This window comes from Tachypleus tridentatus, chromosome 3 (genome assembly GCF_004210375.1).
Source record: "Tachypleus tridentatus isolate NWPU-2018 chromosome 3, ASM421037v1, whole genome shotgun sequence".
NCBI lineage: Eukaryota > Metazoa > Arthropoda > Merostomata > Xiphosura > Limulidae > Tachypleus > Tachypleus tridentatus.
In genome coordinates this window covers 6484360-6499575 of record NC_134827.1, presented here as the reverse complement: position 1 = coordinate 6499575, position 15216 = coordinate 6484360, and the positions used below count along the sequence as shown (strand labels likewise).

Below are 15216 nucleotides of genomic sequence, written 5' to 3'. Positions count from 1 at the left end.
ATAAAATCAATTGCACGTTTTTTTTAACCACGTGTTTTTGAGATAACCGCAGAGAACTGGAGTAAAGGTAAAAAATACAAATTTCTCCAATAAAATAAAAGGCAAAATCGTATAGAATCTCTGCGTACCATATTCTCATCAGGCAACTAAACAATAATGATTTATATATCTTTGGAACATTTTTTAAAGACAGATATTTAAGCCTCAATCCTAATAACGTTCTCCAATAGCAATAGCTCAGGATGAGAATATTTCTTTTTATTTCGTGCAAAGCTACACGAGGGCTATCTGCGCTAGGCATACCTAATTCAGCAGTTTAAGACTAGAGGGAAGACAGCTAGTCATCACCATACACCGCCACCCCTTGAGTTACTCTTTTACCAACGAATAGTGGGATTAACCATTACTTATAGCGCTCCCACGGCTGAAAAGGCGATCATGTTTGGTGTGACGGGATTCGAACCCGCGACCCTCAGCTTACCAGTCGCGCGCCTTTACCCACCTGACCACGCTGGGCCTCCGGATGAAAAATACTGTTTAAATTTTCATTAATAAAATCTAAAAAATAGAATTTAATAACCCATCCATTTTATAGTCCTTAAATATAAGCCTTCTATTATCATATCTCAAAGGTCTTACTCCCATTCAAATATTTTATTTATTGTTAAGGTGCTTAACGAAATCCTTAACAGGATAATTACTGTTGTCTTTCAAATTTTCAGAAAACATATTTCCTTATTTCCTTTTTTTATTACCTATTATCCTGTTTAATTAACTCTCTTAAGTGATAGTGTAAGTCTTTTGTTTCCTTACATATGTTAGCATAATTATAAACAAATTTTAACTTAAGGTTTCATTTTAAATGCATTGATTTGCGTTTCAACATTATTTTGACATGAGGGTCGTTAGAAATTATGATTATGTATGTCAAAATATTTATTTTATTTAGTTATTTTAAAACTATTCATTGTTTTATTCAAACGTTCATTGAAATTGTTTCGGTTGTTCAGCTATTGATTTTTGAATATTATTTGGATTAAGAACATTGAACTGATTTTCACATAGCGTTTATAAACTTACTGTTTCCACGTGTGTATTTATTTATTTATTGAATATTTTCAATTGATACTTCAAGAATAGGTCGTTGAAGTTATTTTAAATTGTTGATGACAATATTCTTTTAGAGTTCTTTTGTTTTCTTCCATTTCGTTTCTGTTATTTAACACTAGGCTTTGAAATGTTCAGCTTAAAATAATAGTGCCACCTGTGTTTTGCTGTTGCTGTTTTAATTTTTCATGGTTACGTTAGCGGCTACTTCGAAAGAAATATAGAGAAAAGTTGTATAATTTTATTATATTTTCCCCGTTTCATCTGCGTACGTAAACCTTGATAAGATGTATAGCTCGTAATTAAACTTACTTTAAAGATGAAATCACGTTTTGCCTGTTGTTATAATTGAAAAGTACAATGCCGTTTTAAACTTTCATGTTAAAAATGTAGGATATCGTTATTCGTTAATAATAATACTAAATAGTACTTACTATTAAATATCAATATCAGTATTAATTTATATTAAGTATTATTAACGAATAATATGAGCTTGTATTAAAGTAATAGTAAATATACTACTACTTGTACTAGCAATATAATAATAATACTATGGTCTTGACTCTAAATTTTATTCAGATTGCTTCATGGATGTTCACACAATTAGAAAGTACTGACATTAGGGTTAATACCAATATAAAATACATGCCTATGTTTTATTATTTATATGCACATTGTCTTCATTTCATGTGCATCAAATCTAAAATTTTACTCTTTTTTTTTTTTTTTTAGAATGATGCAAAGCAGTTTTTAAACCAAAGTATTTCTAAACAAAAGTCAAAATGTCATATTTTAAAATATATTAATAACTTTTAGCCTTAAAAAATGATTCCCCATTATACAGGGTGGTCCATAAGTCCCTACCCATCCATATATCTTATGTATCCAGGGTGTAACCAGTATTTTGCACCCATGTACTTGTCACAATATGCTCTTCAAGTGTAAGTTGGCCATAATTCTCTTATAAAAAAGAAACATCTATAATACATGCGTAATTGAATGCAACATAATAACATATGGATGGGTAGGGACTTAGGGGCCACCCTGTAGTATGAATATTACAGCACTGCAGCTGTGCAGAGTTAAATGCTATTTATAATGTAAATTAAAAGTTAAATAAGGACTTGTATCTTTTACTGGGAAAATAGTTTGCCTATTGTAATTTGTTAATAAATTGCAACACCTCCAGACAGTATTAATATCACAAATGAGATTTTATTGCAATCATATATATAGTTATTTTTGTTTGTTTTAACTTTCTGAAATTTTTAAATGAATTCATTTTTTTTTTAATTCACATACATTGATAACATAGTTTTAACAGAACTGGAAAGTTAATATTGAACTTCTACGTTATATTAATAATGTTTTACTTCATTGATAAATGTTTAACTGTGATATATTGAACAGTTTTATCTTATCAATTTATATTTGTGTAGAAGTAAAATGTACTGCCATGTGAGATTTCTGAGGTAAAAGAGAGAGAAAGATTTTTCAGGAATAGCTGTCAGGAGAATATTTTTAGCTTAACTTAAAAGTCTTGGAGGAAATAGTGTAAATCTGTGAACCTGAAGAAATTTATTTTAAGGCAGTGAAAACAAAATTAAACAACAGAAGGCCATTTGGCATACATACTTCACCTTTACCCATCAAAGTATTAAATCTAGATAAAATTGTTTCTTAGGTCTTGTATATTTATCAGAAAATCTTTGATATATTTGAACCACTCTATCAGAAGCATAATACTATCAAATTCTTTCACATTTTTAAGACTAGCTAAAAAATAATTTTGTCACAAGATTTTTTTTAGGCTTTCAAAGTTTTCACATTTTTATATTATGTATAGAAGTTGAAATATAATCTAAATTAGTATTTTGTATTTCTTCCTCTAAGAGAAACTGTGCTTGAAATTTTTTATTTGTAGAATTGTTTATTTTTGTGGCTTTTTTATTAATATAAATGTTTATTGATAGGATTTTATTGCTTAAGTTTCCTGTAATATGACAAGGCCTATTTTCTGTGCAACTGATGTAATTAAAAGGTAAATAATCTTGTAATATTTCATTGAAAGATAAACATACATTTTGATGATGTAATTTATTTTCAAATGGTAGGCTTTTAGGTGTGTGTGTCTCATCAAAGTAAATGTAGTTTACCACTTGTACTGGTTTTATGTTTCGGTTGTTTGTTTATATACAATATTTTTCACAGACTTGAACTATTTTTTTTGTAATATCACTAAATGTTTTAAATGTTTTCTTAGAATGTTGCTTGCTTTTATTGATTATATAATTTTTTTCTTTTAGGTGGCATTTGGTTTATCTTTTGTGCAAAATAGACTGATGTTACCACATTGGTGCTTTATTTAAGTACAATATATTGTACTGTATCAAAGACTTGACATCTGCAGCATGAACAGCCTTGGGCTAAGCATTCTTTTTAATATGGGCTGTACCTGTGGAAAGGAAACTGTTGAAGTGAATGATAAAAAATACACAATAAAAACTAGACTTGGAGAAGGGTTTGTATAGAACATTGTTATATGAATGTAAGAGAGATTTGTTTTGCATCATTAATAGGGTATCTTGCAAGTGTGTTAATACCTGTACTAAAATAAGAAATATGTAGCTTTCCTTTGCTGCAAAGACTAAATGCAATCTCTGTTCTTCATAACATTTCTTAGATACTGCAGTTTAGCTTTTAATGATTTGTTGGCTTGAGTTTTTATGATTATCTTTTATGAAATCAGTATTTGTTCTAAGTATTCTTTTGAGAATGTCTTCTAGACAGAAATTAAATTTGCATGGTTCTTTTAACAGTTGTTGATCATTCACATTACATAATTTGTGGATAACAACAAGCCTTATTTTGCACATTCACCTTTGAGAAAAGCAAAAATTTAAACCTACCTTTTATTTTAAAAGAAACCTTTGACTGCCATTTATGGACTATCATGTGTAAAGCTAAATGGGATTTTGCCTGTCCCTGCTGATCATTGGCTTGAGTACATTAAGGTCAGTTTGCTTTAAAAATTTAGGGAACTTAGTTCACCAATATACTGTTCCTCAGGGCTGCCAAATGCATCTTCTTCCCCCATATTCTATTAGTGGTGGAGCTAGGAAGTCCAAAACACACCCAATTTCCAGTTACTGGGGTAGTAGACAGAGTCTTTTCCATCACTGTTAGAGTGTTTCTTTACACTTGGAATAATTGGGGCTTCCTCCTACTTGCGTTTCTGGGTGTTATTCCCTTGGTGTCAGTAGGAGTATCACTAACTTGCACAGAAGCCTACTTGTAATTCTGGTTCAGATTTGACACAAAGTTATGATGATTATGTCATATAACTGTATATGAATACAGTACTAGGATTGAGGACATATTGATAAGGGTGGAGAAATTTGGAGATTAAATATTGCCAAGGGCATTGAAGTTGGGTATAATAGACTGGAACATGCAAGACCAATGCTTATATGGGCAAAGATAATATCAAAGAATAGCGATAGTGTCAGTGGAGGTAAGTATTATTGGAAATTTGATTTCAGTTAAGGAAAATGTTGACTTCCAAGTGAGGTTAAACTTATGATTTATAAATTGCCCAATTTGACTTGTTGTCTATATGTTTCTAAATACAGCTAAGATTCTGTTAACTTTACCACAAGCAACAGATCACTATTTCAACATCATGAGTTAATTACTTACTACTATGATGAGATGATTTGTTTTTCAGTCACATCATTAAATTAATTCTCATCTGTGTATTCTCAAGATGGTTAGAAAGGGTATTAGCACTTTAATTAAAATACAGAAAAATCTTTTTATTAACATGAAGATGACCTAAGAAAGTCAAAATCTTGTTCTGTACTTTATTTTAATTAATGTACTAATACCCATATCAGCCATTTTGAGAATACATTTTCACTTCAAGTTGGTTTCTCATCATCACAGGTTCCCATCTCTGTTAAACGTGACCCATATTATGATAAACCAAATATATTATATTGAAGTTAATATAATTAGTCATTTGCCAAATATTTGTCCAATTTACCAACCAGTCTTCAATAGAATTAGAAATAACAATGTTTAATATAGTCATCAAAGTTTACTAATTATAATACTATTACAATTGTTAATCTAAATAAAAATGCAATGGTCTACATTTTGACACCTGAGGTATCTCACCAGTAACCAGTGTACAATTTGACTGAATTTCTGTAACTCTAAAATTATTGATATAAATTGAAATATTAGAAGAAATATGTAAATCACAACAGCAAAAAACTTAATTACAGGTGCTTTGGATTCATTATTTCTAATTCCATTATCAAAATGAAGAACTTAAAAATAACTTTGAATGTATAAAACATCATAAATGTTTAAGTGAGAAGTTGTTGATATGAAGAAAAGTTTGAAAAGAAAACATTAAATATAAACACTAATCATTTTTACAGTAAAGGCAGGATGAATTTGTAGAAACGTGCAAGTATGCTGAGAAAGCAATGATTTAAACAACTTAAAGCTTATTGTACTTTGGAGTGTTTAAGAAACGCATGGCAATAGCCATGCTTTTTTTTCTTTTGGTGCATTCTGTCTAACTAGACCTAGTTGTAATTAAAGAGGAGCTTATTTGTATTAGTAAGTTTACTCAATGTTGTACAAAACATGGTCTGTTATTAGACTATCTTGTAATTTCCTTACAAGTGAGCAAGTTATTCAGCAATGAACTTTTTATTTTTGAATAAATATTAAAAAGGTTTTTTATTTGTTAAAGCAGTCATTCCATAAATAACTATATTATTGTTTAGTCCAAACTATAAAAGTATGAACAAGTATTGCTCTGTCTCATTATATAACCAATGGGCTTTAGGCTACATCTATTCACTTATGAGTCACTTTTAGCATGAATGCATGCGTACTGCCATGCACATTCATACCATTAGAAATAGAAATAACTTTTGTGTAATGTTAAGAGTAGCCTATGAGTAGGTGGTGGGTGTCGCCAACTTATTGCTTTCCCTTTAGTCTTCAGAATTAGTGATGGTGAAGGATAACCTTAGCAACTTTGTTGTAAATGAGAAACAGATGTAAAGCCCCAATGGTCAAGGGCAAGTAAGATTGGTTGCAACAGGAATCAAACCCATGATCCTTGAATCAGGAGGCAACCACCCTAAACACCTTGCCATACCAGCTTGAAGCTTGACAAACTTGAATTTATTTTAAAATATAATAATGAGAAACCATTAGCAATATTTTAATTACTTGGATTGTTGAAACAATAAAAAATTGGAATAATCAGAAACACTAATGCCAATAAATTGATTATTTTAATGATGTTAATCATTGTTTCAATTAATCACTTAATGTTACAATAATCAATATAATCAATGCTCATTGGTAGTAAAACACATTGCTAAGCTCTAATGTACACTACTTCTCTTACTACATTTAGTTGAACAGATTTGAACTAACTAATAATCATGATGAAAAACAATTATAACATAATTACATTACTTGGATAGTGGAATAATTAAATTGAATAATCAGAAACTCCATTTTAAATTAGTTACTTATTTTTTGAGTCAATACTAAAGATTTAAGCTGAACAAATCCAAATAATCGAAAATAAAAGTCAGAATTCATAATGGCAATATTTTGATTACTTGGATAGTTAGAATAGTATGGAAACACTAATTTCAGTTAGTTGATTATTTTAACACAAGTTAGTTTACTTGTGAATATAATGAATTAGTTATGTTACGTGACAGTGATTGATATAATTAATGCACATATAATTTATTGTTTAGCTCTATCATACTACTTTTTTTCTTTTTACTAATTTATTTGAATCTCTGCACACACAGAATAAAAACATGATAATATAATTCTTCAGGTACATAAATTATCCTTGGTTAGATAACATCTACAGTAACTTAAGCTCAATGATTGAGTATTACGTTTGATGCCATAACTTGAAGACAAGAAACTTGAAAGTATTGAATTGTAATCCATAAAAACATTATGGTCACCACTAGTACAACTAGTTAGGAAAAATAATGAGAATAATTATAGTTTGCCCACTTTATATGCAAACTAATTCAAAGCAGTTGCAGTGCCAGACAGGGGGCTTTTGGGGGGTTGACCCCCCCCCCCAAATGAGCCAAGCCTCCCAGTATTGTTACCTACATATATTCATAAAATATGGAAAACACAATCATTGTTGTTGCTTAACAGTTAACATCAAAGAGACATAGATCTGTAGAACTCAACGTCTTCATTAAGACGGAAGTACATATCATGTGTCCCATAGCAACATACCGAATGCACTGAAACTCAAGCGCTGTATTGCTGATCCCTCTGTAATGCCATTCTATCTTGAGCTTTGACGAAGATTAGACAACCACGTTGATTTCAAGTTACAACAAATCATCAGGGATTTTGCTTGATAAACCAAAGGTTTCACAGGTATTTACCTATTAATTTCATTTTTCTTTTATTGAAAAGTAAAACATGGCATGCATGTATAAATGTATTGTGTATTGTTCAAAACGATGAAGCATTTAGCCGATGTTGTGTCATTTGTGAGATAATTTTGCATTGTGTATCAGCCACAATAGGCGCATTGTTTTGAAGTAATATTGACTATAAACACAACATGATGAAAGATAGTTAGCCTGATAGTAACCTTACTTTTCCTCAGTGTGTATTAACTTCACATGGGATAATTCATTTATGCAATGTAAACTATGTCTTTATGTAATATTTCTTTTGATTTGTAGCTTTACTCTTAATTGTATATTAAATGTTCAATCTAAGCTAATCTTGATTTTCTTTATTATTATGTATTACCTTGGGTGGAATTTTGGTGAGCTTCTTCTTTTACATATATGCATATTTTTATAAACAGATTATTTTTAATTTGCCCCTGGGTATGGATTCCTGTACATGGTGAGGGAACCTCCCAGGGAAGGTTCTGTTCTGTTTGGTTACCTTCTCTGGGATCTAAACATCCACCCACGTGTTTGCCGTGCATAGTGACCCGTGAAGGGGAGGGGAGGATCCTGGTGGTTGAGGGGTCCAACCCTAACACACCACTTTGGCCTTAAATTTCTGTAGACGGGCAGCCTTTGGGTGGCCCCCATTGGGTCATTCGGCTGGTCCACTTGGGCTAGAGTCAACCAAGCACCAGTGTTGGAAGTTCTCAATGGGTGTTGTGGACATTGTGCCTGATGCTAGTGTTTGGGTATAGTGCTCATGAAACCCTGGCATTGCTGCATTGTCCTTGCATGACATTGTAGTGCATCCCCTTGTAGGACTCCATGGTGGGTGGGGTCAGTGGGTACCGAAATTCTTCTTTTTTCCTATGGATCCTTCTTCAAAAAATTTAAATAAAATAGTGAAAAAACAGTCAATAGGTAAATGCCCACGTCTTGAAAACTCTGAGCAGCAATCTTCAACATCTGGAACAAACGTACCTCATTTTCTTATATTACATTCTCTTTCAGAAAAACCTTTAGGGCAAATGTCCCCCTTTCTTGTTCAGAAGGGACTATATGGTCTTGCTGGCTCTCCAAAGTCAGTAAAGAAGCTTCGATCTGGAGACATATTAGTTGAAACATCCACATCCCAACACAGTGAACTCCTCTTGAATTCAACGGCAATTGGGGATATACCTATTGAGGTTACCCTCATGCTACCTTGAAATCATCACGAGGAGTTATTATTGAAAAAGATTTGAAGCGCCCCGAGTCAGAGATTCTCGCTGGTCTCTCCACTCAAGGAGTTTCCTCAGTGAGGCGATCTCCACTGCAGAAGATGGAGTTACACTGCCGAGAAATACCCTCGTTTGACATTTACATCACCAAGTGCACCTGCCACCATCAAGGCAGGTTATCTAATTTGCAGGGTACGGCCATACATTCCAAACCCTCTCCGATGTTTCCAATGTCAGAGATTCGGCCATTCAAAGACGTCATGTCGTGGTTCCCTGACGTGCTCATTTTGGGGGCAAGGACCACGATGCATATGGATGTGACATGGACCCACATTGCATCACCTGCAATGGTTCTCACCCTTCCTACTTTTTATACTTGCCCAAAATGGTTGGAGGAAAAAGAGGTGCAGCATTTGAAAACAACTCATAACATTAGTTATCCTGAGGCTTGGAAATTGCTGCCCGCCACTCCATCTGGGACATATGCTGCTGCACTGCTCCACAACTACGGTGGGAGTGCAGACACATCTCTCTGTGCCTCCAAGGAATTGTTTTCAAAACAAATGAAAAGCCTTTTGACCTCCATTGTTAAAAAGGTTGATGAATCGACTTCCACACCCATTTCTGTTCCTCCCATACATTCCAACAAACCTCAAGATCCACATCCTTCAGTTTCAAATACAGGCATTTCTTCTGATACATCTTTTTCTCCCACCCCAAAAGGCAAAACAATCATTCATTCACGTTCTCAATCACTGGAATCCCCTTCCAATAACAAAGACCTGCCCAATTGACCCAGGGCAGTATCCATGGAGGTCGATAGACCTCCTCCGACTAAGGAAAGAAAGGAAAAAAAGACGTGGTTGTAAACAGAAGGGTTCTCCAGCCACTTCGGCTACCCATCATTAGAAATGGCCACCTTGATAAAATGGAACTGTCAAGGTTTACGTTCTAATCTGGATGACATCAAAACACTGATTGCTTCCTACCATCCTGAATGTCTTTCTTTACAGGAAATATTTCTGAAACCTGCTGATACAGTCACCATTTGGCAGTTTTCTCTGTACAGAAATGACAGGCTGTGTGATAGAGGGGTGGCACTATTGGTTGATCAGCATGTGCCCACCCTGTCTTTGTTACTCAACACACCCTTGGAGGCTGTAGCCATCCGTGTTTCCTTGGGTCATACCATCACTGTTTGTTCTCTCTACCTGTCTCCTGGAGAAACATATGATCAATCAGACCTTGATGCTCTTGTTGAACAGTTGCCATCTCCCTTTCTACTCCTGGGGGACTTTGATGGACATCATCTCTTCTGGGGAAGTGCTGTTATTGATGGGAGGAGTCGCTCTGTAGAGCGTATGCTCTCTGATCACAACCTTTCTCTTTTCAGTACTTGTTCTTCCACTTATTTTCATGCACCTAGTGCTTTACCACTATTGATCTCTCAGTTTGCTCTCCTTCATTATTCTCCCATTTTAGTATAGCTATTCTGAAGTTGAATTGTTCTTTAGGTCTTTCTCTTTGGTGTCAAAACTATCTCAGAAACTTAATTTTTTGCCAATTATTTTAAACAAAGATTTCATTTAACTGAATGGGGCTAATGAGTCAGGAATTTAGCAGTTTCAGTGAGTTTAAGATAGTCAGTCATTTAAATGAATTTCATATTTTTCTTCCTTATAGAGGGTTTAGTGTAGTGGATTTGGTACATGATCCAGAGACTCGTCACAACTTTGCCCTCAAAAGGATTGTGTGCCACAGTAAAGAAGATGAAAGGATTGCAGTGCAAGAAATGGAATATTACAGATGTTTCAAACATCCTAATATTGTTGAATGTGTCGATGGGTGTCTGGTAGAAAAACACGTTCTGGGTCATAACCATGTTAGCGAAGGCGTGTACTCTTCCCATATTACAGAGTAAGATTACTTTTTTTTAATTGTTATTTAAATATGATAAAGCTATTATATTAAACTAAAGAATGAGTAACTTAAAAATTTAATGCCACTAAAAGTTTGTTAACCTTTGAAATAAATGTAGGTTTTTTTGTTTGTTTGTTTTTGCTTTCAAGATGAAATCTTGTTTTAAGTTAGCAGGAGGAAAATGAGCATATCGTGGCTTAAAACAAAGTTTTTAATTATAAGCATTGTGTTAGAAGTTAAAAAGCATAAAAAAATGTTTTCTAAATATGTGGTTCAGTTTGTCTGCATTGAATTTGGTATAATTTTTTTTGTAAAATACCACAAAACTTATTTGAGATCTAAACTGATAAAAGATCCAAAATTCATGATAGTAGGGAAGTAATATTGTAGGACATATTTTACAGTTCACATACACAGTGCATTAGAAAGTTGTTAACCCCTACTATAAACATTCCATGCTTTGTTGCTATCTGAACTTGCTGTCTTGAAACTTTCAAATGGGGTTTTATATTTAGTATCTGCACAAACTACTCCAAACTGAGAGCTGAAAAAATTAGATTTTGAAGAAAATTAGAATATTCTCAGTTATATATGTATTCAACCCCTTTGTTTTGGCAACTCTAACTCATTTCAGGTACAAAAGAATACCTTGAAAGACACAAATGTAGTGTAATGGTCTCTGTCTGTGTGTAATGAAAAGTGGTTTAACTTGAATTTAGGGTAAATACACATGTTCAAGTTACTACTCACATAGTGATGTGACATACCAATCATGAAGAGCAAGAAGCTTTCCACACAATTCAGGGATAAAGTAGTAGAGAAATGCAGATCAGGAGGTTACAAAAAAAATTGAAGTTGCTGTTATCCTTTTCAATATGGTGAGAAAGTGGAATGTGTTTTATACTGTCCAGTCGCTCTCCAAATCAGGCCACCACTCCAAACTAAGCAGCAAAATGAGTAGAAAACCTGTTTGAGATTCCACTGTGAAGCTGGCAGTGATTTTGAAAGATTTGCAAAGTGTCGTGTCTGAGATGGGAATCGGTGTTCTTACGCCGACAATATCCTGGTCCCTACACAAAGCTGACCTATATGGGCAAGTTTCAACAAAAGAAGCTATCAATGAAAAAGAATAAACTTAAATCTTGTATAGAGTTTGCAACAAAGCATGGAAGTGATATTGCAGAAGTGGCAGAAGATTTTTGTGGTCAGATAAGACAAAAATTGAACATTTGGGTTTAAATTCAGTGTTAAGTCTGCTGCAAGCCCAACACAACTCACCACTTAGTCATCACCATCCAAACTGTCAAGCATATTGGTGGCAAGCATTATGTTATGGGGATGTTTTTCATTAGCAGAGATTGGGAAGTTTTTCAGGAATGAGGGGAAAATGGATGGTACAAAATATAGGTGAATCCTAGAGGAAAACATGCTTGGGTCAGCCAAGAATATAGAACTGAGTCAAAAATTAACATTTCAGCAGGTCAATGAACTGAATCACAAGGCCAAAATTATATTAAGTGGTTTGAAAAGAAGAAAGTAAATATCCAGTTGTGGCCCAATCAAAATCCTGATTTGAATCCAATAGAAAATGTATGGCAAGACTTGAAAATTGCAGTCCAGCAACAATCCTCAATTTGTCCTAATTAGAGCAATTTTCCAGGAAGAATAGACAAAATTTGTACCATCACATTTTATAAAGGTGATAAAGATGTATCTAAAAAAGACTCGCAGCAGTAATTGCTTCTAAAGACTGCTTCCATCAAGTACTGACTTGGAGGGGTAAATACTTATGCAATTAGCAAATTTCTATACATCTTTTTTGGGGTTGTGCTGACATTCAAACCTCCTTTATGCTTAAGTATTAAATTTGAACATAATTTTTTAAAATAAAACATGTTTTTTAGGAGAAATACAAAACCCTCTAGCAAAATATTTGTGTGCCATGTAATATTATGAGCCTTGAGAACTGATACAAAGTATGATGTGTATTTAAAAAATATTTAAACATTTTAATTATGCTCTTTAAACATGACTAATATGTAGTTAACTAAAATATAATAATTTAAATACAATTTAAACTGCATCTCTAACTATAACGTATTTAGGTGAGAAACAACTGTAAGTGCTATAGTTGATCAAGCATCTGACAACACTACAGTTATGTGTATTATGTGATGACAACTTCATGCTAATTTCAAATTAACCATTATTATATTGTAGTGTAAAATGAGCTCTTTTAGATGACTACATGCATGTGCATGTAAAATCTACATGTAGGCTGTAAAGTTCAAACAAATCTGTTGAACATGGGCGTGGCACTTGTCAGGGATTGAAATAATTTATTACTTGTTTTAGAAAGGCAATTGGGAATATACCTATTGAGGTTACACCTCTGCTACTTTGAACTCATCACTAGTAGTTAATGTTGAGAGGGATTTGAAGAACATCCCCAAGTCTGAGATTCTTGCTGGTTTCTCCACTCAAGGAGTTTCTGTGGTGAGAAGTATCTCCACTCGCAAATATGGAATTACGATGCCGACCAATATTCTCATTCTGACATTTGTCACCAGGTCAACCTGTTACTATCAAGGCAGGTTATCTTAATTGCAAGGTATTGCCATACATTCCAAACCCTCTCTGAGGTTTCCAGTGTCAGTGGTTCGATCACTCAGAAACATCATGTCGTGGTTCCTTGACGTGTGCTTGTTGTGGTGGCAAGGAACACGATGCCTATGAGTGTGAAATGGACCCCCATTGTGTCAATTGCAATGGCTCTCACCCATCCTACTTTCGTTCTTGCCCTAAATGGTTGTAAGAAAAAGAGGTACAGCGTTTGCAAACGATTCATAACATTACTTGTCCTGAGGCTCAAAATTTGTTCCACCACTTCATCTTGGATGTATGCTGCAGCACTTCATTCCACTACTACAGTGGGAGTGCAGACAGATCTCTCTCATTCATTCTCAAAATAAATTAAAAGTCTTTTGACCTCCATGGTTAAAAAAGTAGATGAATCAACTTCAAAACCCATATCTGTCCCTTACATACATTCCAACAAATTCCAAAATCCACTTCCATTGATTCCAGGTACAGGCATTTTCTTAGATACATCTTCTCCCACCTGAAGATGCAAAACCATCATTTGTTCACGTCTTCAGTCACTGGAATCCTCTTCCAACAGCAAAGATCTACCCAATCAACCTACGGCAGGATCCGTAGAGGTCAATAGACCTCCCTCGAATAAAGACAGTTAAGGAAAAAGATGTGGTTGTAAACAGAAGGGTTGTCCACCCAATTCACCTACACATAAGTAAAAATGGCCACCTTGATACAATGGAACTGTCGAGGTTTACATTCTAATCTGGATGGCATCAAAACACTGATTGCTTCCTAACATCCTGTATGTCTTTCCTTACAGGAAACATTTCTGAAACCTGCTGATACAGCCACCTTTCGGCAGTTTTCTTTGTACAGAAATGACAGTTGCTCTCTCCTATTTTAATCCTGGGGGGACTTTAATGGGCATCATCAACTGTGGGGAGGTGCTGATATTGAAAGGAAGGGTCAATCTGTAGAATGTATGCTCTCTGAACACAATCTTTCTCTTTTCAATACTGGTTCTTCCACTTATTTTCATGCACCTAGTCAGTCCTTTACTGGTATTGATCTCTCAATTTGCTCCCCTTTATTATTCTCCCATTTTTCATGGAGGGTTGACAATAATCCACTAGGCAGTGATCATTTTCCTATACTTTTGAGAGAGACTAGCCGTGGTCGATGCCACCCTACCCACGTGCCCAGGTGGAAGCTGGATCAGGCAGACTGGTCCACTTTCACTGCTTTTGCAGAACTTGATCCTGCCATCGTGAATCAGCCATCAATAGACAACTGTGTGGCAGCGGTAACTGTCTGTATTATACAAGCAGCTGCTCAATGTATTCCTAAAACCTCGACATGTTTTCCATGGTGGAATCCTGCTGCCACATGGCACGGAAGGCTCAAAAACAAGCCTGGGATAGTTTCCATAGATATCCCACACTCTCGAAATCCATTGCTTTCCAGCAGGCCCGTGCACATGCTCTGTGGGTAAGAGGTGAAAACTACAAGGAATCTTGGATTAAGTTCACAACCAGCATATCTTCTACCACCAGTTCCAAAGTCATTTGTGACAAGATTCAAAAGGTCAGTGGGAAATATAATTCTGTCCTCTTTTGACCTTGCTCTCTGATGGCCAAGAAGTAGCTGATACCTGGAGCATTGCCAATACTCTAGGTGAAAGCTTTTTCCCAGGTATCAAGCACTTCTGCCTCATCCTCCACCTTCTTAGCCATCAATACTTGGGGAGAGTGATCACCTCTTTCCTTTCAAGCTGATTGTCTCTGTGACTTTAATCGTCCATTTACACTGGTGGAATTCAAACTGGCCCTCCATCGGTCTGGCAGTACATCAGTTGGACCTGATGATATACACTATGAAATGTT

The 15216-nt window shown here is 34.6% G+C and overlaps 1 protein-coding gene across 1 annotated transcript in view; it reads left to right on the top strand.

Moving 5' to 3' along the window:
* Nucleotides 1-1242: 1242 nt before the first annotated feature.
* The window catches only part of LOC143246273 (serine/threonine-protein kinase 16-like), a 54858-nt gene continuing 40884 nt past the window's right edge, over nt 1243-15216 (top strand). Inside the window, 5 exon segments of the mRNA XM_076492727.1 lie at nt 1243-1375; nt 3081-3148; nt 3414-3628; nt 10499-10707; nt 10710-10732. Of these exon segments, the coding sequence (XP_076348842.1) occupies nt 3519-3628; nt 10499-10707; nt 10710-10732 (342 nt within the window). The 5' untranslated portion in view covers nt 1243-1375; nt 3081-3148; nt 3414-3518.